The 27,569-nt window shown below is 37.9% G+C and overlaps 2 protein-coding genes across 4 annotated transcripts in view; both read left to right on the forward strand.

The window, feature by feature from the left end:
- Positions 1–27,258, forward strand: part of Mbtps2 (membrane bound transcription factor peptidase, site 2) — a 43,336-nt gene extending 16,078 nt beyond the window's left edge. The window contains exons 4-11 of one of the 2 annotated variants that reach the window (XM_057759492.1): positions 796–899; positions 4,314–4,462; positions 14,234–14,352; positions 17,003–17,183; positions 19,249–19,343; positions 19,705–19,900; positions 22,213–22,288; positions 24,110–27,258. In XM_057759492.1, coding sequence (XP_057615475.1) covers positions 796–899; positions 4,314–4,462; positions 14,234–14,352; positions 17,003–17,183; positions 19,249–19,343; positions 19,705–19,900; positions 22,213–22,288; positions 24,110–24,332 — 1,143 coding nt within the window. In that variant the 3' untranslated portion in view covers positions 24,333–27,258. The remainder of the gene's footprint in view (positions 1–795; positions 900–4,313; positions 4,463–14,233; positions 14,353–17,002; positions 17,184–19,248; positions 19,344–19,704; positions 19,901–22,212; positions 22,289–24,109) is intronic. The other variant, XM_057759493.1, reaches the window with a different exon arrangement.
- Positions 806–12,307, forward strand: Yy2 (YY2 transcription factor). Of its 2 annotated transcripts, XM_057759494.1 has the most exons (3): positions 806–899; positions 4,436–4,462; positions 8,900–12,307. In XM_057759494.1, exon 3 carries the CDS (start codon positions 8,948–8,950, stop codon positions 10,058–10,060), a length of 1,113 nt encoding a protein of 370 aa, XP_057615477.1. In that variant the 5' UTR covers positions 806–899; positions 4,436–4,462; positions 8,900–8,947; the 3' UTR covers positions 10,061–12,307. The 2 variants fall into 2 exon arrangements, with proteins under 2 accessions (XP_057615477.1, XP_057615478.1); XM_057759495.1 differs by lacking the exons at positions 806–899; positions 4,436–4,462 and adding an exon at positions 8,052–8,788.
- Positions 27,259–27,569: the final 311 nt, after the last annotated feature.

Raw genomic sequence — 27,569 nt, forward strand, 5'->3', positions numbered from 1 at the left:
CAACACTGGCCAGGCACTTCGTTCTGTAATAGCTTCCATTACCTTTTCTTCTTACCTCTTGTAACTTGTGTGTATTGAAGAAAGCCTCACTGATTTGCCATAGCGAGAATGTCCTGTATGACTCAGCACAAGATCTTTACATCTTAGAACAGTTGAAAGATTGGATTTTTGACTAAGATTTTTTTGTTTTCGAGACGTGGTCTCTCACTATAGTCCTGGCTGTCCTGGAACTCGCTCTGTAGACCAGGCTGACCTTGGGGTGCTGGCGTTAAAGGTGTCCACTACTTCTGGCTAAGACTAAGAATTTTAAGAAGAGTTCCCAAATTGAGCCTCCAACCATTAAGTTAAGGATGGATCAAGCACTGCCACCTTCATTATCAACCTGCTTTCTCGGCACCCAGAACACCCTTATTCTGTCCCATGGTGAATCTCTCAGGAATCTAGATATGTAACTTTTTAATGTAGGCCTTCCCATTTTCTTTAAATTGATAGCCTAATTTATAGAAATTGCCTAGGTTGAAACAAAAAAAAACCCTTGCTTTTTTCCTTGATTATGATAGAAATAAAAATTGATCATTATTCCGGGACAGGCTCCAAAGCCACAGAGAAACCCTATCTTGAAAAACCAAAAAAAAAAAAAATTGATCATTAATGGTCACAATACTTTTAGGTCAAGGAATGTTAAGTTTGGAGGTTTCAGCTGTAAGACAGAGTGAAGGTCATGTCTCTTGGTTTGCAAACAGGACTGTGCTATACCCACACTGATAATCATTGCTTTGTTATGTCTGTGAACAGGTTCCTGGTATAAATTTACCTGTCAATCAGCTGACTTACTTCTTCGCTGCAGTCCTCATTAGTGGTGTTGTACATGAAATTGGACACGGTATAGCAGCTATTAGGTAATAAGACTTAACTTTTTCCTTTCTACCATATACAAAGAAGCTTTTCATTTAAGAAGATTTATTCCTCAAATCTGGTGTGTTTGAGGTTTTTTTTTTTTCTTTTGGTAGATATCACTCAATGTATACTTAGCATTCATTACTCGGGGTAGTGTCTCTTTTATAGAAAAAACTAATATACTGTTGATGTGTCTTTCCAATCATGTGATCATCTGTAGTTTAAGTCTTTTTGTCTTTTGGTTTATGCCAGCATGATTATAATCTTGGTGCTTCAGGGTTTTTCGTCTAGTCTTTTTATTTAAAAATTATATTTATTTATTTATTTATTGTGCATGTGTGTGCATGCATGTACGTGCTGTGGCATGCTAGTGGAAATCATAGAACAACCTGTGGGGGTTACTGTTCTCCTTCTGCCATATGGATCCCCGAATTCAAACAGGTCACAGGATTGGCAGGAAGTTCCCTTACCCACAGAACCATCTTGCTAACTGGTACTCTGGTCTTCACTGAATTCAACCCTCTGCCACTACTCAATGTTTTCTGGGGTGAGGGGGTAGTCAGAAGGAGAGGTCTCTTTAGCCCAGTCTGGCCTCAAACTCAGAGTCTTCGTGCCTCAGTCTCCCAAGTATTAGGAAAGTAAGTATGTGCCGCTGTACATGGATCTACATTATTGGCTGAAACAGTTTCCTGTTTCCGTTTGTGCCCCATGTTGCTAGAATAAAAATCTAGAAGTGCTAGGTTCAACGATATCTAAGCCTACCTAGAAACCTAGGTGGAAGACAGAAGATGAGACCTAGGGCTGACTTTGCGAATCATGCTGTGTTGATATTTTTTTTTTTTAAAATATTTATTTATTATATATACAATATTCTGTCTGTGTGTATATCTGCAGGCCAGAAGAGGGCACCAGACCTCATTACAGATGGTTGTGAGCCACCATGTGGTTGCTGGGAATTGAACTCAGGACCTTTGGAAGAGCAGGCAATGCTCTTAACCACTGAGCCATCTCTCCAGCCCCCGTGTTGATATTTTTGACTACCCAAATGTGCCTTTCTATGTACACCTAAGGAATTAAAATGGGAAGAAGGCAAGGGTACTCACTACTTCCCTGATAGCTCATGGCAACTCCTGGCATAATCAGAAGCATGCTGACAGACAACTTTTCTCTTTTGTGTATATGGACCAGGGAAAAGACAAATCACTATTCTAGAGAAGATGAATTATTTTCCAGTTGCTTATGAATAAATCTAGCTTCTGATGATAGACATTTGTTTTAACACAGCATTTTGAGCAGATGTGCACAATACTGGTTTAAAGAGGCAGTTACCTTAAAGGAATTTCGGCATGTATATGTGAGTGTAGAGGTGGGTGTATACATGTGTGGAGATTAGAGAACAAAATTTCAGGAATCGTTTCTCTTCCTACAGGTAGGTTCCTAGAATTGAACTCAGGTTGTCAGGTTTAATAGCAAGCAGCTTTATTACTGAGCAATCACACCAGCCCTGGTTACCTTTTAAAATTTCATTTTTCTTCCATATATTTAGCCTTGTAATCTTTAGGGTATTATGTGTAGAATCATTGTTATTAAGAGTTTCATAATTTACAGTATGTTTGTGAAACAACTTGGATAACTTATAAAATTTCTTTGAGAATTTCACGTGTATGATATGTTTTGATCATATCCAGCCCCCTCCCAAGAACTTCTCCCCCATTCATGCTGTGCTGTTTAATTGGTTTGACCTTGTGGTCTTGTGCAGGCAACCATAGCTGGTGTGAATTCACGAGTGTGCAGGCCAAATTACATCTGGAAGACAGTGTTTTGCAATACTCCTTCCCAAACTCTGGGTCTTACAATCTTCCTGCCTCCTCCTCTAAATGTTTTCTTGAGGATGAAGGGAATGGATGTGTGATATCTGATATCTGATGTCCCACTACACGTGAGCACTCCATAGTCACTTATTTTCTGTACTTTGACTAGTTGTGAGTTTCCATTTAACTGCCATCTATTACAAAAATTAAATAGCAACTTTCTCTGATGATGGTTGAGAATAGCACTAATCTATGGATATAAAGATTATTAATTAGAAGGCAGCTTGATGCTATGTCTTTTTAGCCAAGCACTAACAGTAGATTCTTCCTTAGGGCCTGTGAGCTCCTGCTATAGTCACTGTTCTGTTGCTTTGAAGAGACCATGACCAAACAACTCTTAGAAAGGAAAACATTTAAGTAAGGGCTTGCTCATAGTTTCAGAGCTTCAGTTCATTATCCTCAGTGGCAGGGAGTCTGAAGGCACACATGGCACTGCAGCAGTAGCTGAGAGCTTTACTTTCTGATCTTCAGGCAGAGAGAAAGAGAGAAAGAGACAGGGCCTGGCATGGGCTTTCGAAACCTAGAAGCCCTTTCCCCAGAGACACACTTCCACCAGCAAGGTCACCGTACCTCTCCATGTTCAGAGTTTTAGCCAAGTTATTAGTAGCAACCATGAGTTCCCTTCTGTGGAACAGACCTAAATCCAACCAGAAAAGTGGTTGGTTATCCACATAACAATCTTGTTATAGCTCACATGGTTTACAGCTGGGTAAGACCATTGATGACTTTTCTGCCCTAGCAGTCTGCCACTATGGACTATGAATTATTTATAAATCTCATTACTAACAAAGAGTGAATTACGTACTTGTCTTGTACATTTACTGTTAAGGTAGTGCTTTCTTCATAGTACCTGTTTAGTTCCGTGAGACTATTAAATAGATATATGACATTTTAGAAATGAAATGGCCGAAAAAGTATTTCTTTTAGGGACTATCTTACCATTAACTATTTTTTTTAATATTTATTTATTTATTAGACAATATTGTACACCTGCAGGCCAGAAGAGGGCACCAGACTCCATTACAGATGGTTGTGAGCCACCATGTGGTTGCTGGTAATTGAACTCAGGACCTTTGGAAGAGCAGGCAATGCTCTTAACCTCTGAGCCATCTCTCCAGTCCCCCATCCATTAACTATTTTTAAGTGCTCAACAGAAATATACTTCCATAAATCTTAAGGATTATTTATAATAGCTAAGATAGTTTGAATCATATATTTGAGTTATATATTCCCCCTTGTCCTTCTCTGAAAATAGTTTATAAATTCCTGTCATTGATTTCTAAAAGAATTATTAGCTGTATCTTTATATCAAATTTCAATTATATATTCAACAATAGCAAAAATCCTAAACATTTAGCATTTTAAGTATATTTCAGAGTTCTCTAGAGCCTAGACCAAAACTTTATTACACTATTTTAAAGTTATGATTATTTGTTTTTATTTTATATGTTTTATTTATTCAGGGAATTATTTTAAAAAAATTTTTAAGATTATATCATTATTAACTTGACAAATACTATAATATCAGTAAATTCCTTTTATGAGATTTCTTACATGTTTTCTTAGGGAACAAGTTCGATTTAATGGCTTTGGAATTTTTCTCTTCATTATTTATCCTGGAGCATTTGTTGATCTGTTAACCAACCATTTGCAACTTATATCACCAGTCCAGCAGCTAAGGATATTTTGTGCAGGTAACAAATAGATTTCATTGTTTTTTAAATTTTATGTGTTGTTTGGGTTTTGATTTTCTGTGGTTAGTGACTTTATTGAAAGTACTCTAAGTGAAAAACAGCATTTGGTTAATAAATTCAGCTCCTTATTACTACCTCAAAAGCAATTTTATTTGTTTTGTTTTGTTTGTCTTTTGAGATACAATTTCACTGTGCTGAATAGCCGTGGCTGTCCTGGAACAGTTCTGTAGATCAGGATGGCTTTGAACTCACAGAGATCCGCCTGCCTCCGCCTCCTGAGTGCTGGGAATAAAGGCGTGCGCCACCACCGCCTGGCCAAAACCAATTTTTTAAAAACCAACATAAGTTAGTAAAAATTTAAATTGAAAGCAAAGGAGAAATTTTCATGTTTACTGGAGCAAAGGAATGGTCAAAACCTAAAAGCACAACTATGAAATCTACAAAGAAATGTGCAAAAGTCAAAAGAAAACATGAAAAGTCAGTCACATGATAAACCGTAATTCAAGAATGAAGAAAAGATGCAAGGATTGACGCGGAACTCTAGCACTGTCAGAAAGACTCACCTGGCAATATAATTATGTAGGGGAGAAATTCTGGGAAAAACAGATTCATCTCAGCTATAGGAACCCAAGGCAAATCTACCTCAGTCCTACATCTCATTAAATGGAATAACTAAGGCTAAACAAGTATGGAAATAGAATTTTTGAACACACTGTGTTATAACTAACCAGTAAAATAAAGAATTGAGGTGGGGGCTAACAACATCGCTCGGTGAGTAAAGACACTTTCTGCCAAGCCAAGCCTAATGACCTCAGTTTGATTTCTAGGTCCTATGTGGTAGGAGGGAGAGAACCAACATCCACAGGTTGTTTTCTGAATTCTGTGTTCATGCCATAACATGTGCTGCACAAAATAAATAAAATATATGTTTTAAAAATGTCTTTAGGGGCTTAGAGAGATGGCTTAGCAGTTAAGAGCACTTGCTACTCTTAAAGAGGACCTAGATTTGGTTCTCAGCACCCACATGGTGCTTCACAGCTATCCTTAATTCCAGTTTAAGGGCTCAATGACCTGACCTCCATAGGTCACATAGGCAAAATATTCATACACATAAAATAAATTACTCATAAAAATTAATTTTTTCTTTGAAAATTTGGAGGTAGACAAAGTAAAAGCAGTAAGTCTGCATACTAATCCCCTCATTTCCTTAGTAGTGTGAATCAGATAATTGAGATAAAGTCAGAAATAGTGATTTGAGTGTAATAATATACAGTAAATGATCTGAAAAATACATTTAGACATTTCAAGTGATCATAGGAAATGAAAGTAGATAATAGAAAAAAGTCCTTATATCATGATGAAATAAGCCAACTTTTAAAAAATGAAAATATATTATTTTTCTTTATTATTATTATAAATTAGTCCAAATAGAAATGAGATAAACTCTACTATTAAAATGTCAGGCTGAGATCTAGTTTACTGGTAGGGTGTTCACATAACATCTATGAGGCCCTGGGTTTGATCCTGTTACTACAAAAAAGCCCTTAGTTTAGATTTAAAAAGTATCTCAAGTTTGTGATGTTTAGAAAAATATGTGAATGTTACTCAAATATTGGAAAGTATATTCTATGCAAATAATAAAAAGTCACTTAATAATAAGGAATATAATCTACTAATCATGATTTGTATTTTATGAAATACCAAATCAGAGCACCAAACAAAATAGATAAAGTGGGACAAATATAAATATAATATATTCATCTCATGTATAAAAATAAGACCATGGAATCTCATAATTAGTTTTATAAAAATAGATAAGTTAAATTTTATGTTATGAACACAGGAGACAATTTCTTTTTAAATGCCCATTAAGATGATAAACCAAAAAATCCATATATTCACAAGTCTCTAAAGAATAATAGTAGGAAAACATAAATTTGTCTTAATCACACATTGGATCCATTTAATTAAAAAACATAATTACTTGATGATATTAGTTATGATTAATTGTTCAAAATAGTAATAATGAGATTTTACTAGAATACAGTATAAAGCATTACTAAAAGAAAAATTCAATGCCATACGCAGTTCTTATAAAATTAGAAATGGAAATAAGCCAGGCAGTCAACTTAAGAAATATGAAGACAAGTATAAAATAGTTAAGAAATAGCAGGATAGGGCCTAGACAGATGACTCAGAAGTTAAGAGGACTTAGCTAGCTTAGGACTTAGTTCCCAGCACCCACATGGTAGTTTACAACCATCTCTAACTCTAGGGCCAGACAATCTGATGAGCTCTTTAAACTTCACAGACACCAGATATGCATGTGGTGCATGTACATACATAAAGGGAAAATAATCACACACATAAACTAAAGAAATAATGGTAACGAATGATATAATCAAAAATAAGAAATTACAGAAGAGTCAGAGTGTTAAATTCAAGAGCTATTCTAGAAAAATAAAAAAACATCAAGCTACAGGGAGAAAGCTATTGACAGAACCTGTGTTCAGATTGGTGAATAATATCTGATACACAGAATAATTTATCATTTTAGTGTTTTTTGTTCCTCTCTGAAAAAAGTTTTCAGAAAACTGAAGAATTACAAGAATGTGAAAATAGCTGAAGAAATTATAAAAGTTGGTAAAGATTTTCCCTTAAAGTTTTATAGGTAGAATAATAAAATACTGAATAAATTTTTCTAATAAAAGATTATAAAGTGAGATGATGTATGCCATAGTAGTCAAAAACTGTATCGTATTAACTACATTTTAAACATCAAATAATTCCAGAATGTCATCATAGTAGTCCTTTTCTTTTGATATTATAGCACAATGCAGTTATAATACATAGTAAATGATGTTTATTTATACAGTAAAGATTAAATCACTAGTAATGTTTATATTGAGACAAATATTTAGATATGTACAACCGTTAGTATGTATTATTTAAAGTTAACTTTCCAGAGTATTATCATAATTCAAAAGTTAAAGTGGCATGCATAGCATAAAGTTAACTTTCCAAAGTAATATCATAATTCAAAAGTTAAAGTGGAATGCATAGCACTCAGCAAATATTTTCAAAATAGTTCAAACATGCTTTGTAGTTTTCTCTACAATTTTCATTCCATATATATGCAATTTTTAGAAGTAGTGTCAAAAATGAAAAGAAAATTTAGCATAAAAATTTTCAGATTGTATACAGAAGGAAACTAAGTTTTTCAATTGTTTTGATTGTTGTAGTTGGATTTTTATGGATGGTTTGAGGGTTTTGTTTGTTCTTTGAGATATGGTCTTACTGTGTAGTTCAGGCTGAATACCAGTTCTTGCCTCCAGCTTCAGAGAGTTTAGAGTGGAGGTATATGCCTTGTAGAAACTGGGTTTTTGTTTTGTTAAGCAAATACAGCACTGGTAGATTTGTGTGTGGGGGGGGGGGGGGGGTGGGGTGGGGGGGTGGGTGGTAGAGCACAAAATGTGGTAGATTTCAAGAAGGCAAGTAAAGTCGTACTTAGTAAAATGAGTAGTTGGATGTTTCACGTATTTATTAAATTTATTAAAGGACAAAGCCTGGTGGTGGTGACGCACAACTTTAATCCCAGCATTCGGGAGGCAGAGGCAGGCGGATCTCTGAGTTCAAGACCGGCCTGGGCTACAAAGCAAGTTCCAGAACAACCAGGACCACAAAGAGAAACCCTGTCTTGAAAAACTAACTAACTAAATAAACACACACACACATACACATATGTATGTATGTATATGTATGTATGAACACATACACATACATAATTTTTTTATGTATAAACATATATATAAAATGACAAGATAATCAACTATTTCTGATGGCATGTATATTAGTAAGTTTTATGGTTAGATAAGGGGAAATAAATAATTATAAAGGGGCCGAGACTCAGTGGTAGGGTGCTTGTATAACATGCACACACAAAGTGTAAAATTAAAATAGAATAGACATTTTCTAGATCTGATATAAACCTGGTTGAGGGGAGGTAAGAAAATCAACTGAAATAAAATAAGGAAACCAGTAAAAAAAACCTAGAAAGGAAAATTATTTTCAGTCAATAATTAGATAGGACAGTAGGAAAGCCAATGCAGGTTCCACAGGCCACCAGAAAGTTGAACGAGCTTTAGGCATGCGCAGAAGATGCTTGCTGGATGGTCTCAGTGCAATGACGCATCCAGTGGCGCGTCTTAGTGACGTGTGCAGTGACGAGTCCTACGCATGCGCATGCGTCTGCCCGGAAACAGCACTTAACGCCTCAGACGACGGCCAGCTCTTCTCCGAAGCGCACGCTTTTCGTCGAGCTCTCGGGTTTGTTTAATTTTGTGTTTTGTCATTGTTCTGTTGTTTTGTCATTGTTGTCGTTGTTTCTAAGCACGCGAGTGCGTGCTTTTCTTCCCTGATATTTTTTCTATTCCACAGCCATCTCCCATCTGCTTGCTACCCAGTCCTGCTACGTGGGTCTCAGCCATGGCCTCAGAGAATCTTCTCTGTATCACCACAGAAAATGCAGAGATTCCCGCTGATTTTGTAGACCTGGAGCCACTTAATGTCGAAGCAGTTTCTGTGAAAACCAGCTCATTCCCAACCATCGAAGTGTATGAAGACGCGGGTGTCGATTGGGCGCATGGTGGCCACTACTACTCTCCTTTTAGTGCTCTGCAGCCTCTTGACGGCAGCACCCTGAGTAATGGGGAGCACGATCAGGATATGACCATCATCGAAACACGAGGGGAGGTGGTGGACTTCCAGGACTCAGACAACCTGCTATTCAGTGCTGAATTCGAAAGCCAAATGGTTGTTCCAGGTATTGGTGAAGATGACTATCTCCAGCCGACCAATGCCTCCTTGTCAGGTTTCGCGGCGGCAGAGAATGGTCAAGGTGAGCTCAGCTGCTATGAAGGGAATCTCTGTAGTTTGACGACCATTATCGAGGCTGGCGTAGAAGGTGTGAGCCCTGACCTGGGCGACAAACAATGGCAGCAGAAGCAGGTGGAAATTGAAACTCTTGAGGGAGAATTACCCTCCACCGTGTGCGAGGCTAATGGACAAAAAAATCCCGTGCCGAAAAGGCAGGCTGACGACGACTCGCCTCCTGATTACTCTGAGTATATGACGGGAAAAAAATTTCCTCCTGAAGGAATACCTGGCATTGACCTGTCTGATCCCAAACAGCTGGCACAATTTACAAGCATGAAACCCAAAAAGCCCAAAGGAGACTATCCAAGACCTATACTTTGCTCTCATATAGGCTGCGGGAAGATGTTCAAGGATAACTCCGCTATGAAAAAGCACTTAAACATCCATGGGCCTCGAGTGCATGTCTGTACAGAATGTGGCAAAGCATTTGCTGAGAGTTCGAAGCTGAAACGTCATCACCTGGTTCACACTGGAGAGAAGCCCTACCAGTGTACCTTTGAAGGCTGTGGAAGACGCTTTTCCCTGGATTTCAATCTGCGCACTCATGTCCGAATTCATACTGGAGACAAGCCGTTTGTGTGCCCATTTGATGGCTGCAACAGGAAGTTTGCTCAGGCGACCAACTTGAAATCACATCTCTTAACACATGTTAAGAACAAGTAAAAAGAAGTGAGAAGATCCTTCTGAAGCCTGGGAAGTATTTTACAGTGATGTGCCTGGGAATAATATGCCTCTCATTTCAATAGTTTCTAGGAAAGTTATTGCAAATAAATTCTACAGATCTGAGGTTTATCTTTTGATAACAATAAAAGTTAAAAGTTCTATGTTGATTAGATGCCCTATTTGTGCTGCAGTGAGTTTTGTTAAGTTTGGTTTCAACAGGATAGACTAACCTCACATTGATGCCATGTGTTGTGTACTAATATACTTTTCGAAGCTTGGTTTCAACAAGAGACTAATTCACGAACCTCATATTGTTGCTAAAGATGACCTATTTTTTTTTAATTTATTTATTAAAGATTTCTGCCTCCTCCCCGCCACCGCCTCCCATTTCCCTCCCCCTCCCCCAATCAAGTCTTCCTCCCTCCTCAGCCCTAAGAGCAAGCAGGTTTTCCTGCCCTGTGGGAGGTCCAAGGACCACCCACCTCCATCCAGGTCTATTAAGGTGAGCATCCAAACTACCTGGGCTCCCACAAAGCCATTACGTGCAATAGGATCAAGAACCCATTGCCATTATTCTTCAGTTCTCAGTAGTCCTCTTTGTCCGTTATGTTCAGCGAGACCGGTTTTGTCCCATGCTTTTTCAGACCCCGGCCAGCTGGCCTTGGTGAGTTCCCGATAGAACATCCCCATTGCCTCAGTGTGTGGGTGCACCCCTCGCGGTCCTGAGTTCCTTGCTCGTGCTCTCTCTCCTTCTGCTCCTCCTTTGGATCGTGAGACTTCAGTCCAGTGCTCCAATGTTGGTCTCTGTCTCTGTCTTCTTTCATCGCCTGATGAAGGTTAATATTCAGGAGGATGCTTATATGTTTTTCTTTGGGTTCACCTTCTTATTTAGCTTCTCTAGGGACCTATGTTTTTTTTTTGCTGGAGTTTTTGGTTTCAATAGAAGACTAAATAATCAACTTCATATTGCTAAAATATCCTATCTTCTGCAGTAGTATTTTTATGAAACTGGTTTCAACAAGATACTAATTCACAAACTAGATATGCTAAAGTGACCGGTTTTAGTCCGCAGTGGTGTTTTTATGAAACTCGCTTTCAATAGGAGACTAACTCATGAACCACTTTGTTTCTAAAGATGGCCTATGTTATTTTGCTTTAAAGTGTTTAGAGAAGCTTGATTTCAACATAGAATAAATCATAAACCTCATTGTTGCTAAAATGCTCTGTGTTTTCTGCAAGGTGATTTTTTTTTTCTTTTTGCGTTTTGGTTTCAACAGGACGCTACATCATAAACCTCATATTGCTAAGGTATCCTGTCTTCCTCTGATGTGTTTTTATAAAGTTTGAACAAGAGACGGTTTCATATGCAAAAATGACTGCTTTATTCTGTGGTGGTGTTTTTATGAAACTTGCTAATTCATGATCCTCATATTGCTAAGGTGTCCTGTATTCTACAGCAGTGTTATTTGTAAAGTTGGTTTTGACAGGATAATAATTCATGAACCTCACAACATATGCCCTGTTTTGTTCTGCAGTGGTGTTTTTGTGAAGTTTGGTTTCAACAGGCAACTAATTCACAAGCCCCATATTCTCGATAAGTGGCCTGTCTTATTTTGCAATCGTGCTTTTGTGAAGTTTGGTTTTGGCAGGAGAATCACACATGAAATTCCTGTCAAATTACATTTCTTTATACAACTGTGTTAAAAATGGGACTTTTGCATTCTTATGAATATGAAGTTTACTTACTAATATTTTTTAATTGTGTGTTCTAATTGCTCATGTTTACTTTTAGGAAGAATATGCTTAGTAATTGTATATATGTTTTCTGTGGAGTTGATGTTTGTAAAATATAGTCTTTAAAGCATGGGCAGTTTTGTACATACATATTCTGTTAAAGAAATGTTATAGGTTTGTTTGTTGTCTTAATTTTGGCAGTATTCCTTGATGTCAAGACATTTTTTGTAAATTTCTTTTAGCTGTATTATACAGTGTAGAATATTAGATGATTTAATCATATTAGCCAATTTAAGCACCTTTTAATCACTTTATGCCTTCCCCTCATACTGCCTAAGGTGCTGTTGTTGAGTATAATTTCTTTGTCTGATCAATTAAGAATAGTGTTTGATTTAATAATATTTTGTCTTCAAATTGATTTCATGTTTGGTGTGTACTTTTGTGTGATAGAAAAAGCAAAAATAAAATAACTGTTTGGAGCATTAAAAACAGCTTGCGTGTGTGAATACATTAGCTAGAAAATAAAGAAAGAGGAAAGTGTTGCTGGTGTCAGGTTAGTAACAATCAGTAATAGTAATTCTAACGGAACATCTGGTAGTGCACAGAACAGTGACAAAAATTATTTAGCCAAACTGTCTTTTCTGTCATTATTAAAAAACTGTGCTCTTGAGAAAGCAAAAGTGGTAAGAAGGGCTGGAGAGATGGCTCAGCGGTTAAGAGCATTGATTGTTCCAGAGGTCCTGAGTTCAATTCCCAGCAACCACATGGTGGCTCACAAAAGTGGTAAGAAGTATTTTGGAAGTATACTAATAAACAAAGCATTAACGGCCAAGAGTTTGTTTAGATGAGTGACATGTGTCTGCTTCACACACATCCATTTTCGCCTAGCCATCATTGGCAAATTCAGAATTTAGAGGGTAATAATACCAACTGCAAGTTTTTTTTTTTTGGTTTTTTTTTTTTTTTTCCGAGACAGGGTTTCTCTGTGGTTTTGGAGCCTGTCCTGGAACTAGCTTTGTAGACCAGGCTGGTCTCGAACTCACAGAGATCCGCCTGCCTCTGCCTCCCAAGTGCTGGGATTAAAGGCGTGCCACCACCGCCCAGCCCAACTGCAACAAACAGATCAAAACCAAGGAAATCCCCTCTTTATTTCACGCACTAGCATTTTCTCTGAACAAACTAATTCATAATAGCGATAGGGGGGATGGGGGGAAGGTGTGGACATCATTCTTGGCCTCCACAAGTGCATGCTTGGGTCAGTGCACCTGTATATACATTGCATATACCACACACACATACATGTGCACACACACACACACAAATTTTAAAGATTTTTGAAAACGTATCAATTTAAAATTTTTAAATTATATTATTTTAGTTGTTATTTTAGTGCATGTGCTTGCTCATGTGTGCTACACTATACCTTCACATGGGAGTCAAAGTACAATTTATTGACGGTTTTGCCTTCTCCCACGTGAGGCCTGGTGACTGAACTCACGTCATGAGACTTAGCAGCAAATGCCTTTATCCCCCAAGTTGTCTCAACACCTCAGTATAAAATTATTTATTAAATATAGTTAGCAAATATGGAAAAATACCAAATTATAGCAGTATCATTGATTTTATGTCTTAGATTTGGTACAAATGAAAATATTATAAACTCATCATTGAAAATATTTTAATTAGTGGGACAATGGTGGTGCACGCCTTTAATCCCAGCACTTGGGAGGCAGAGGCAGGTGGATGTCTGTGAGTTCGAGACCAGCCTGGTCTACAATACAAGAGCTAGTTCCAGGACAGGCTCCAAAGCTACACAGAGAAACCCTGTCTCGAAAAACCAAAAAAAAAAGATCTTGTCTAAAAAACAAAAAGAACAATCAAAACCAAGGAAATCCCCTCTTTATTTCACACACTAGCATTTTCTCTGAACAAACTAATTCCCAGTGAGCCCCCAGCTGCTGAAATTACAGCTCGGCCCTTATGCTGATTCTAGGGATCTCGGTTCAGATTCCTATGCTTGCACAGCATGTGTTTTACCTACTGAACCATTTCCCCAGTCCTAAGAATTTTGCTTTCTAATTTCACCCTGACTTTCATTTGTATATGCTTGGGGTTTCTATCAAAGAACATGGACATGTTTAAATTAAGGGTGTGTATATTTATTCTATAAAGACGGCATAGTTAGAAGGTGTTTGTTGAATTTTTATTAAACCATAATCTCATACAGCCTTCAGAATTATAGCATGTGCACTTCAGATTTTAGTATGTGTAATGAAGGCAGACTTAGTGAGCATCTATCTGCCTAACAGCTAATAGAACCCTCTGCCTCGCAACCCTGTTCTATTTATAATCTTTCTAGAATGCCATGTGTTACAAAGTCCAGCAAACTGTTATTCTTGCTACTGTTGAACTTATTACTTTTATTCTCTGTCTTTTCAGGTATATGGCATAATTTTGTCCTTGCTCTCCTTGGTATTTTAGCTCTTCTTCTACTCCCAGTAATTCTCTTACCATTTTACTACACTGGAGTTGGGGTACTTATCACTGAAGTCGCAGAGGTAAATAATGGATCGCCTAGGGTGTCCTCTCACCAGATGGTCTGTTGTAATTCTTAAAATCCCTTCAAATGCAAACATAGTGTTGGGAAATAAATTGGATTTTTTTTAATGTCATGAAAATTGTTTTTTGTTCTGAGCTAAAGAGGTAATATCAAAATTTTGTATGTGGTTTATTGATAAAAATGCTTTCTTTATCTTTATTGTTTTTATATTTCTGCTTTTCAATACTACTAAGAAGAATAATTAAATCTAGGTTGCTCAGCCAAAACATTTTGTAGGAGTGTTTTTAATTGTTTTTACTGAGCTATATATTTTGGTCCTCTCCCTTCCTTTTCTCCCCTCCCCTTCTCATTTGTAGGAGTTTTAAGTTAACTGCTAATTCTGTATTTTAGTAGCTACTATGATGCTGTCAAGACTTTATCTTTTCAAGAGGAAAATTGCCTTTGTCTGTATATTTGGGGATGTAATTATATAAAAACTTATCCTGTGGTATTGTTCACTAAGGATATAAGAGTTTCTCTTGAATTTATAAAAATTTTATTTATGTTTATATATGCTACACATACGTGAGTGCCAGTAAAGGCCTTTTAGAAGATGGTGTTTGATCCCCTGCTTCTGGAATTAGAGGTGGCTGTAAGCTACCTGATGTAGATGCTGGGGACTGAACTCAGGTCCTCTGAAAGAGCAGCAGTACCTACAAAGTCTAGAAGAGTGTCTTGGATCTCCTGGAGCTGGAGTTAGAGCTCCTTGAGAGCTACCTTATATGGGTACTGGGAACCGAACTCAGGTCCTTTGGAAGAACAGCTTAACTGCTGAGCCATCTCTCTTGAATTTTAATTAGCTGGTATTTTGCATATGTTTATAATCTGTGTTCAAGTGAGTATGCACATGTGTGTGTGTGTTGATGCATATGGAGGCCAAAGGTTGACATCAGGTGTTTTCCTTAATGCTCTCCCCCTAATATGTATTTATTTATTGAGACAGGATCTCACTATATAGCCCTAGATGTCCTAAAACTCACTATGGAGAGTGGGCTGGCCTTGAATTCATAGAGATCCTCCTGCCTCTGCCTCCTCAGTGTTGGGATTAAGACTATACACCACCACACCGTTACCCCCTACATTTATCTTTTAAATTTTATTATTTTATATGTATGTGAGTTTTGCCTACACAATACACACACATATGATTGTGTATATGGATACATACACACACACACACACACACACACCAGGTGCCTGCCTAGGTCCCATGGAAGGCAGAAAAGAGTTTTGGATGCCCTGTAACTAGAGTTACAAGTAATTGTGAGCCACTTTGTGGGTGCTGGGAGTCAAACCCTGGGTTTCCTCAAAGAATAGCCAGTGATTCCACCACTAAGCCATCTCTCTAGCTCTCTTCCTTAATTTTCTGAGAAAGGGTCTCTCACTGAGCCTGGAGCTTATCCATTTAATTATACTAGCTGGCCGGCAAGCAAGAGGGAACTTACTGTCTCTGCTTCCTCAGGCTTAAGTCATTATATCTTTGTGTGTGGGGGGGGAGGGTGCTGGGGCTCCAGACTCAGGCCTTCACGTTTGCACAGCCTCCCCAGCTTCTGTTCTGTTCATTATAGGTTTTGTTGTTGTTTATCCCCAGAAGGTGTGCACAGATTTATTTTTCTTTTTTAAAATTTCTTGAATTTGAGACAGAGTCTGACTGTGTAGTCCTGGCAACCTCAGACTTTAATTTGCTAACCCATGGGCTTCAGTTTGTATTGTCCTTCTCTAGTCTTCTGGATGTGGGGCCATCCACTGGAGAGTGCTTTGTTGTGTCTTGGCTTTTTTTTTTACATTAAAAAGTTTTTTTTTAACTTTTAAATTTCATTTTATGTGCATGGGTAGGTGCTTTGCCAGTGTGTCTGTGTACTGCTTAGATACCCACTACCCATGGAGGCCAGAAGAGTGCACTGGATCCCCTGGAACTTGGGTTTAATGACTGTCATGAGCCACTCTAGAAGAGCAGCCAGTACTCTTAACCACGGAGTCATCTCCAGCTGCTCACTCTTTTTGATTTTCACCTTTTTGTGCTGTTGGTAATCAAACTTAGGACCTGGTACACACTAAGCCTGTGTTGTGTACCTTATTTCTTTGTTATTTTTTTAATTTTTCAAAACACAGTTTCTCTGTATATCTCTGGCTGTCCTGGAACTCACTCTGTAGACTGCCAGGCTGGCCTCGAACTCACAAAGATCCGCTTGCCTCTGCCTCCCTGAGTGCTGGGATTAAAATATTTTAATCTTAATAATCAATAAATGGGGTTTTTAAGTTGTGAAAACTTCATGATATTTGTGAACTGGTGAATGCAATTAAAATTGTTTGACTATAAATTTTGGATTTAGAGATGGATTGTTTTATGCCATTATTCAAAATGATTCTAATTTGAGGAAAACTCTGAGCTGAATGGAAAGGAATGGGAGAGTGGAGAGGGTTGTTAGAAGGAGTTGGGGGAGCAGTGAATAGGCTCAAAATACATTGTGTGAAATTCTCAAAGAACTAATAAAAATGTTAAAAAGTATTCTATTTTTAATTAGTGCAGTATCTATTACCATGGCTAGTTTTGATTGATTATAGCTTGCTATTATACATTGTCTGATTTGATTTTCCTTCTTTCCAAGGACTCACCTGCCATTGGACCCAGAGGCCTTTTTGTGGGAGACCTTGTCACTCATCTTCAGGATTGCCCTGTTACTAACGTGCAAGATTGGAATGAATGTTTAGATACTATTGCATATGAACCCCAAATTGGTTACTGTATAAGTGCATCAACATTGCAACAATTAAGCTTCCCAGTTAGAGGTGTGTGCATTCTCTCAATATAACATAATGTTTCAAGTACCAGTCCCTTTCATTACTAACCCTGAGACCATTTCTATTGATTTATTTTTCCAATTGTTTTAAAGCAAGTTATTAAAATAAATAGGCTCAAAGTAATATATATTCTTCTTGGAATATTGGGTATTTGTTTCCTGTATTATATACTGTTGAACCTATAATTTCTTCTATAACATTATATTTGACTTCTAGAACTCAAAACACTTGTTGTTCGGGTTGGAACAAGTGATAGAAGATTTGTGGGGGGTTTTTTTTGTTGTTGTTGTTGTTGTTTTTCGAGACAGGGTTTCTCTGTAGCTTTGGAGCCTGTCCTGGAACTAACTAGCTCTTGTAGAAGAGGCTGGCCTCCAACTCACAGAGATCCACCTGCCTCTGCTGGGATTAAAGGTAGCTATTTATTTATTATGTATACAATATTCTGTCTGTGTGTATACCTGCAGGCCAGAAGAGGGCACCAGATCTCCTTACAGATGGTTGTGAGCCACCATGTGGTTGCTGGGAATTGAACTCAGGACCTTTGGAAGAGCAGCCAGTGCTCTTAACCACTGAGGCATCTCTCCAGCCCCAATAGAAGATTTGTATAATGTGTGCAATGACCTGAGTTCTATTTCTAGTACCACAGAAAAAAAGTAATTGTAAAATCAGCTGGATGTGGTGGTGAGTGCCAGCACTCGGGAGGCAGAGGCAGGTGGATCTCAATGAAAAGAAAAGAATCCCCCTTTTTTTTCTTACTAAAATACAACTAAACAAAAGCAGTTATAGAAGTCATGTGTGGGTGCTAACATGTCCAAACCTATCTGGGGTTTTGTATAGCAGAAGTCCAGGGAAGTTGTCTTGACTTCCAAAAAGACATGGGAAGTAGGTTTTGTTGGCCTCTGCAGCAGGTGGTAAGGCTGAAGCAAGTTTCTTCTGGGAACCTGCTAAACTTAGTTAACTCTGAAAAGGTCACCTCCCAAATTCTTTTTTTTAAATATTTATTTATTTATTATGTATACAATATTCTGTCTGTGTGTATCAGAAGAGGGCACCAGACCTCATTACAGATGGTTGTGAGCCACCATGTGGTTGCTGGGAATTGAACTCAGGACCTTTGGAAGAGCAGGCAATGCTCTTAACCACTGAGCCATCTCTCCAGCCCCCCCAAATTCTTTCCAGATTTAGTTTTCCATATATTCATGAGCCTTTTAGTATGAAACATTTTCTTTATTTCTAGATTTATTTATTGTGTGCATGTTTGGGGGGTTACAATTGTATGGAAGTCAGAGAACTTTCTCCCCTTCCACCTTTCTGTGGGTTCTAGAGATGGAACTCGGATCATCAGGCTTACATAGTTGAGTGACAAACACTTTTTTTCACTGAGCAATTTTATCAGCCCCTTCCCTATTTTTTAATACTTGGGGTTTTTTTTTTAACATTGTGGTGTATTATGCCTTCTAAGTCTCTTCAGTTTATCACAAAACCCCTTGTTTTTGAAAGGCCATGTGTTTATTGAGACTGAGTCACTTGTTTTCTCAAATTTCACAGTCTTGTCTTTTTCAAATTTAGAGGCTTGATTCAAGATTCTTTCCTCTTCCCCTCCTCCCTTTTTCCTGTCTGCCTGTGTCTCTGCCTCTAGCTCTCCTTCCTTCCCTCCCTTTAAAGTATTTCATAGGTAATGCTTGGTACTTTTATTTGATATTGGTAGATGTCCAGATGTCTGGTATTCTCTTGTTCACTAGTATTAAGAATTATTTTTAGTGACCAATCTGATTCTTTAAGGTTGAAACATTTGTCAAACAAGCTCTTGTAGACCAGGCTGGTCTCGAACTCACAGAGATCCGCCTGCCTCTGCCTCCCAAGTGCTGGGATTAAAGGCGTGCGCCACCACCGCCCGGCTCCCACAGTCCGTTTTTAAAGCAGGCTGGCCTTGAACTCACAGAGATCTGCCTGCCTCTGCCTCCTGAGTGTTTTATGTCATTAAAAAGCAGAATTTTAAACAAATAATACTTCTATGTAAATAGATTCTAATAAGGACTGTGTTTCTTTTTAGCATACAAACGACTAGATGGTTCTACTGAATGCTGTAACAATCACAGCCTCACAGATGTGTGTTTTTCCTACAGAAATAACTTTAATAAGCGTTTGGTAAGTTGTCCCCAAGGCAGTTCTACTTGTCTGATATAATTACTAAAATAAATAGATAAAGCTAAAACAAAAGTTATAAAGCTTTCTCTTTTTATTCTATTTACTTTGTGTCATTTAATTAAGACCTGTGTTTCAGATATTACATTTTATCTGAGAATCTAAACATCTATATTGGTATGATATCCATATAGCAAAAATGGAATATTGAAATTTAATTCATAGTAGTTGTACAATAATAGCATTCCTTTTATATGAAAGGAATTTCTAATCTGCTGGGTGACAAGAAAAACATGAAGGAATGCAACCTAGATTTTTCTTGTTAATAAATAATTTCTAATATTGATTAATATTGTATTTTTAGCATACGTGTCTACCTGCCCGGAAAGCAGTTGAAGCTACCCAAGTTTGTAGAAGCAATAAAGATTGCAAAACCAGCTCAAGTTCAAGTTTCTGTATAGTACCATCTTTGGAAACTCACACTCGATTAATAAAAGTGAAACATCCACCTCAAATTGATATGCTGTATGTAGGACACCCACTGCATCTTCACTACACAGGTGGGTATTATTGGAATAGACTCTTAAAAAATCCTTAAGATCATATATATTCTCAGTTGCAAAAACTCGATACAAATCCTTGTGCTGATTCCATTTATTATAAATTTGATCACTTATCAAAATTTTATTAACTTGTTCTTAAGCATTAAGCAGAGTTAAAATAGAAGAAAAAAGAATTAACCTATAGAGAATGACACTCTTTGCTTCCTGATGATTTTTGCCCAAGTCAGACAGTTAGTCTCTGATGTTTTCTGAGTTCATAAAATGTATCCAAATTCTCCAAAATGGTGGCAAGAGCTACATGCTCTTGAGATTACCAAAATACATAAAAGTGCATGACACATAAATGCTTTTGTCTTTTGAGACAAGGTCTCATGTAGCCAAGACTGGCCTCAAACTCCCTATGGAACTGAGGACAAAGTTGACCTCCTGATCTTCGTGTTTTTCACTTCCTGAGTGTTGGGGTTATAGTGGATATACCACTGACATCCTGTTTTATGTGGCCCTGGGCATAAAACTCAGGACTTCATACATGCTAGGCAAGCACTCTACCACCTATGCTTTATTCTCCGTCCAACATGAACATCCCTTGTAGAAGGAGCTGCAGGCAGGCCTGCTTTTTGTCCTGCCCAGCTCCTGCACGGCTAGCTTAGCCCTGGAAATAACAACACACAAACTGTATTCACATAAACACTGCCTGGCCCATTATATCTAGCCTCTTATCAGCTAATTCTTATATCTTGATTAACCCATTTCTAATAATCTGTGTAGCACCACGAGATGGTGGCTTACCAGGAAAGATTCAGCTTGTCTGACCTGGCGGCTGGCTCCATCGCGTCTGACCTCACTTCCTCTTCCTCCCAGCATTCTGTTCTGTCTACTCTACCCACCTATGTTCTGACCTATCAGGCCAAGCAGTTTCTTTATTAATTAACCAATGAAAGCAACAGATAGACATATGACCTTCCCACATCAATCCCTTGCCCTTGACAACCACTTTGTTTCTATAAATGTGCCTGTTCTATACATTTCATATAAATTGAATATTTTATAGCTGGCTTATTTTATGTAGCATAGTGTTCTCAAGGTTCATCCTTGAATGACCGTATTTCCTTTATCCATTTATCAGTAGATGAATATTTGCATTTTATGCTATTCTTTAAAAGGTTGTTTTCTGTTCATTGTTTTTACTTTTAGTCAGAGACTTACTATGTAGCCTTGGCTGGCCTGGAACTTGCTACATACACCAAGCACACCTTAAACTCATAGAGATATACCTGCCACTGCCTCCTAAATGCTGGGAGTAAAGGCAGGCACCATCTTGCACAATACTGCTTCATAGTTTTTGTTCTTTTTGTTTTTCAAGAGAGATAGCCCTAGGTATCCTGGAACTCACTTTGTAGACCAGTCTGACCTCAGATTCAGAGATCCGCCTGCCTCTGCCTCCTGAGTGCTGGGACTGAAGGTGCGCGCCACCCCATGTAGCTTGCCTTAGAGTTGTATAGTAGGAGACAACCTGTATCGGTTTTCTTGTTTACTGGTTTGATGTTAAGTGACTTCGGGCAGCTATTCTCAATAAATGAAGAAATGGTTCTAGTTGGGGTTAATTTTGAAATGTGGACTGTGAGTTTTGCCTAATGACTGGATACATTTTAGACCAAAACAGGGTTATGGAATCCACAACATACAGGAACTTTAAAGATCCCCTCATGTTAATCTTTATGTTAGCAATAAAAAAGTAATTATTTTAAATAGCATAATAGTTGGAACAAGTGTAATTTTTAGAATACTCCTCTTTGAAAGGATAAGAATGCTTTTGATATAACTTACATTTTCAAGTCACACTCTATATTTGGTAGTCATAATTGGTATGTAGTCTGCTTTATCTTAACTGTAACCTCAAAACATAGGTATACATTGGGACATGAGCTTTTTAATTCCACTATATTTAGTAGATGTTTATTAACTGATTTCTCTTCCTCCTTTCCTCCTTCTTTTTTCCTTTCTTTTTTTTATTTGTTTGTTTTGTTCTGAGACAGGATCTTACTGTATAGCCCTGGCTGGCCTGGAACTTGCTTTATACACCAGGCTGGGCTCACAAAGATCCTCCTGCCTCTACTTCCCAAGTAATGGAATTGAATGCCTGGCCCTGATTCCTTATATATGAGGTATATAGCTTGCTTGCACATGTGTAGGAAAGTTTTGATCATCCATGTTAATAGACTAGTGCAGGTTTTGATCATATTGTAAATTTATAGTGTTGTTGCTTATCTGATATGGATAATATTTATTATTCCTTTTTTCATTTTTAGTGAGCATCACAAGTTTTATCCCACGTTTCAACTTTCTAAGCATAGATCTGCCAGTGATTGTGGAGACATTTGTCAAGTATCCTTTCAGGTTTGAAAAGTACATTAAAAGTGTGTTATTTGTAGCTTCATCGTTTTTATCTTGAATAAAGCATTACAAATATAGGCCTTATTATTTAATTGCTTACAGCCAAAAAAAAAAAAAAATGAGAGAGAGACTTTAAAGATGAAAGAAATTAGCCAGGCGGTGGTGGCGCACGCCTTTAATCCCAGCACTCAAGAGGCAGAGGCAGGTGGATCTCTGTGAGTTTGAGGCCAGTCTGGTCTACAAGAGCTAGTTCCAGGACAGGCTCCAAAGCTACACAGAGAAACCCTGTCTCGAAAAACAAACAAACAAACAAACAAAAAAAAAAACTGAAAGAGATTAGGTTTTACGGTTTAGCATGTGAGGGGAAAGTCAGTGGAGTAAACTCATCGGGTATGGAGAAAGGTTAATATACAGAGAGGAGGATTGTGGGAAGAACAGCAGGCAGGCATTTCAACAGCGTGAGAAACTGCCTTGTGGGTACTGGGAATCGAACCCATGTCCTATGCAAGAGCAACTACTGCGCTGCTGAGTCATGTCTCTAGCCCCACAAAAGTGTATATTTTTACAGAAAACATAATGGAAATGTGTAAGTAAAGATACCTATAAGAAGGTGCAGAAAGGTGCAGCTTGAGAGTTAATTTACAAGAAGTTTGTAAAGGATGAGGCTTCAGTTACTCGTGAGATGAGGTGATGACTTCTCTCAAACTTGAACTTTTTTTTTTTTTTTTTTTTTTTGAGACATGGTCTTACAGTGTAGCCCTGACCTGAGTTGCTCTTTAGACCAACCTGGCCTCCACCTCACAAAGATCCACCTGCCTCAGCCTCTACCTCCTGAGTGCTGGGATTAAAGGCATATAGCAACACAATCCTGCCAGACTTGAGTTTATTAATAAATTCCAGATAGTGGTAGCACACGCCTTTAATCCATCAGCACTCAGGAGGCAGAGGCAGGCGGATCTCTGTGAATTCGGTGCCAGCCTGGTCTACAGACCTAGTTCCAGGACATCCAGAGCTGTTACGTAGAGAAACCCTGTCTAGGAAAAAAAAAAAAAGTAGTTTTGAGGGCTGGAGAGATAGCTCAGCAGTTAAGAGCACTGATTGCTATCCCAGAAGACTCAGGTTCTATTTTGAGCACCCACATAGTAGTTCACAACGATAACTCCAATTCCAGGGGATCCACACACCTATTCTGACCCCATGGCCTTCAGTATGCATGTGCACACATACATTTACACAAATACACATATATACACATAAAATAATTTTTTTTTGAGACAGGGTCTCTGTAGCTTTGGAGCCTGTCCTGGAACTAGCTCTGTAGACCAGGCTGGTCTCGAACTCACAGAGATCCGCCTGCCTCTGCCTCCCGAGTGCTGGGATTAAAGGCGTGCGCCACCACCCCCTGGCCCATAAAATAAATTTTTTAAGTAATTTGGGGACTGGTGTGTGAGACAAGAACATCACCAGTCTGTGCAGCAAGACCCAGTCTCAAGATTTAAAAAAGTAACATTCTTATTCCTTAGTGCTACATTTCTTTCCCTTTGTTGTAACATTAAAGGATTATAAAAGTTTAATCTTCTTAGGATCCATTTTAGATTTGTTAGTTTGCCTTTATTTTTCTATTCAAAGTTTTTGAACTTCAAAGTACTTTTAACTTATTTGTCTTAAAGACTAGAGCTATGGAAAAGAATGTTACACTTATAGTAGAGAAGTCTACTGTAATCTCATCTCCCTGTCCATTGTCTTCTGACTTCTCAAAAGATGGTTTCCATTTGGACTTGGCAGCTAGCTCCTTAACTCACCTTTACCCAGGTATCTGATTTCTCTTTCTGGAGCTCTGGCTATTGTTAATGCAGTGCCCTGCTTTGCCTTAGATGGTCAATGGATTTTAAACTCTTTCCTGGATGCTACCCTTACCTCAGTGATTGGAGACAATGACGTTAAGGATCTCATAGGATTTTTCATCTTGCTTGGTGGCAGTGTACTTTTAGCTGCCAACGTGACACTGGGACTCTGGATGGTTACAGCACGGTAATATTTGCTCTTGTCCAACGGAATGTCTGAAGTACAGCTAAGTGGGAATATCTGTTGCCATCGAAATTCTTACTGGGTATGAAATGTAAAGTGTTTCCTCAAAACATCTTGACCAACACCTTTGAGCTCCTATATCTAGAGAATCCAAACTGTAGTAAAAATGGAGTGGAAGAAATGAAAAAGCGTAATTCCTGGCTACACTCTAGTTTTAAATATTGAATGTGCAAATTTTGAATGTTTGTGGAACAATTTGTAAACAATTGAAAATTCATTCATGTGATACCATTTTGTGTGACTATATAGCATTTTGGAATAGTAAAAGGGAAAGCAGAATCTGGTGGTAAAATTGTATATATGTGTGGTACCAGAGTTTGAAATAGGGCCTCACTTATGCTACTTATGCTAAGCAAGCTTTCTACCACTAAGCTATATTTCCTGCCCCAGGAAAATTTTATTGAAAAGTGCCATTAAAATGATGTAGGGGTGCGCACCTATAATCCCAGCACTTGCCTTTATGTGTTTGGGAGGCTAAGCAAAAAGGATCATGAATTCAAGGTTATCCACCTTTAGCTACATAGTGGGTTCCAGGTCATCATTGGCAATATAGCAAGACCCTGCCTCAAATACACACACAGGCACACACACACTTACCATTAAAGATTTAGGGATGGGCTCAGCAGTTAAGAGCATTGCCTGCTCTTCCAAAGGTCCTGAGTTCAATTCTCAGCAACCACATGGTGGCTCACAACCATCTGTAATGAGGTCTGGTGACCTCTTCTGGCCAGCAGGCATACACACAGAACAGAATATTGTATACATAATAAATAAATATTAAAAAGTATGAATTTTTTAAAAAAGATTTAGGGACACTAGATTTTGGTTAAATGGAAGACTAAGCAAGTGTTCTTGGTTTTATAGTGCTTGTCTTTATCTTGTTTGTAAAGTATTTTAAAGTTTAATGGTGTATTATTCTATACTCTGAATACCAAGGTCTGATTGTAATTAAACCAGTAAAATTCTATGAAAGTATCTGCTAACATGAAAGCGAAATCTCTGTACAAGTGATAGCAAGTAAATGGACAAAGTCGAAAGTAGGTAAGGCCTTTTTCATATCTCCACGCTTGTTCTATAGAGTATGCTTCAGGGAGAATCTCCCACAGCAGCATTTGAGCTCAGGCAGTTAGACATGAATTTGAGATCTAAGCTGAGGCCTCTAACAGATCACAACAGAGCAGACATTGCAGCAAGTCTAGTATCCACTTTATAGAGTTTTGCAGCTTGGAACTCTTCCTTTATGCTGTTCCCCTGAGCCGTACTCTGTCCTCACCAGCATCTAGTATGTTTCTCTCTGTTGGGGGATTAAACACCCAATCTTTATTTTCTGTCTCCCCCAGGCTACCTCTGTGAGTACACAAAGACTTTGTGGGCTAGTGAGAATGACCGCACAAATACTGATTTTCCAGAGTCTAGTAACACACTCTTGAGCCCTGAAGAACCTCAGTCGGTCTTGTGGAACCCTGGGAAATTCAGAGTCACCTGGCCAGTGTGAAACTGTTAGTCTTAGGGATATATGCACATATTTTTTTCTTTCATGAAAATATATATTGGATGAAACACACACACACATTAGAAGTAATGAAAGGCAATGCTTCATTGACTAATAGCCGGATATATACCTCCTTCCTGAAGTAAGGTACTTCATGAGGTTACCTTTTTCAGAACATTAGTTATCTTAAGCGCCTAAAACTTTTAAATTAATTTTTAGAAATCTTTTACATTTTATTCTATAGAACCCAGCTTAGCCTCACACATGCTAGCAACCATTCTACCACTAAATTACCCTATAGGCCATGAAAATATTTTAATAAGAGGAAATTCTATCCACTAAACCTCATTTCATATTCGCTGCTGAACACCTCTGTAGGGACCTTCTCTCCTCCTGGAAGTCCAGCAGATTTGTATACAAATGGCTTCATTGATTAAGAAAGGAGATGTTACATATTGTCTCTTCAGCTTCACTGTGGAGTCTTCTACTGTTAGGACTGTGTCATTCATACTCAGCTTTGTCTTCCTACAGTGCATGAGATATCAGAAGTGCTTAATTTGCTTGAATGGTGATTGGTGTATATTTATGGATAGAAAAGCATGCTTCTATTTAAGTAAGCTGTAAAAAAATTGTTGAATATTTACTGTACATATATGTTAACATAAAAGATTGAAGGTCTTTATGTCCCTGATGTATTATCATTTTTTTTTTTTTGGTTTTTTGAGACAGGGTTTCTCTGTGTAGCTTTGGAGCCTGTCCTGGAACTAGCTCTGTAGACCAGGCTGGCCTCGAACTCCCAGAGATCCGCCTGCCTCTGCCTCCCAAGTGCTGGGATTAAAGGCGAGCGCCACCACCGCCCGGCGCATATTATCATTTTTATGGGGAAAAATCCATTTTAGTTTCTGTAGAGCAATTAGAAAAATGAATGATATTGGAAAACGATTTATGTTGGTGATTTTGATGAAGTATCTTTGTGTTGTCACTTTGTTCAATGGTAAGACTTTATTCTCAGTGTTCCTATTCTGTATTGTTTACATTTTAAGGTTTTTATTTTAATCAGATGTAATTATAAAGAATGTATATATTATTTTCAGCATCTCAGTTTGAAGAGACATACAGCTAAACTTGACTTTTTGATAATCAATTCTTAGTCATTGTGTTAACAACAAATTGTAAACATATGCTTCATAGTGATGTGACTGTCTGTCATCATTGTGTCCTTGGTATTTATTGAGCATCCACATACTAGTGGCACACAGATATTTTTTCAATAACTTCGGAGTGAGCTGTAATTCATTTTTAGTCTTTAACTTGATGGTATAATAATTGTCAGAATTTGATGGTTAGCAATAAAAGAATACATGTAAACCAGCATTTTACATTTATCATCTGTCTTGTATTTTTTTTAATACTTGATCTTAGCCAAAAGAAGAAGAAGCAATTTACACTTTTTAGTGTAATTTTTTCTATAGAAATGTTCCCCCTTATGTGAAGTACGATCTTGGTTGTTATTAAATTCTTGATTCTAACAGTGGCCTTCCATTTCAATTTATATAATTTGTATATGGCAGTTACTATAGTCCTCAGAAAGAAATCTTTTAAGTAAGGTGTCCATGTTTATGTGTTTGGAAATGTTTGCTTTAAGGAAAAAGGACAGCAACATTTCATTACTGGTGTGTGTTTGTATCTGTC

Source organism: Chionomys nivalis, chromosome X (genome assembly GCF_950005125.1).
Source record: "Chionomys nivalis chromosome X, mChiNiv1.1, whole genome shotgun sequence".
Lineage (NCBI taxonomy): Eukaryota > Metazoa > Chordata > Mammalia > Rodentia > Cricetidae > Chionomys > Chionomys nivalis.

What these genes read in the sequence shown, in the direction of transcription:
- Yy2 (XM_057759494.1), top strand. Translation starts at nt 8,948, where the DNA reads ATGGCCTCAGAGAATCTTCTCTGTATCACCACAGAAAATGCAGAGATT.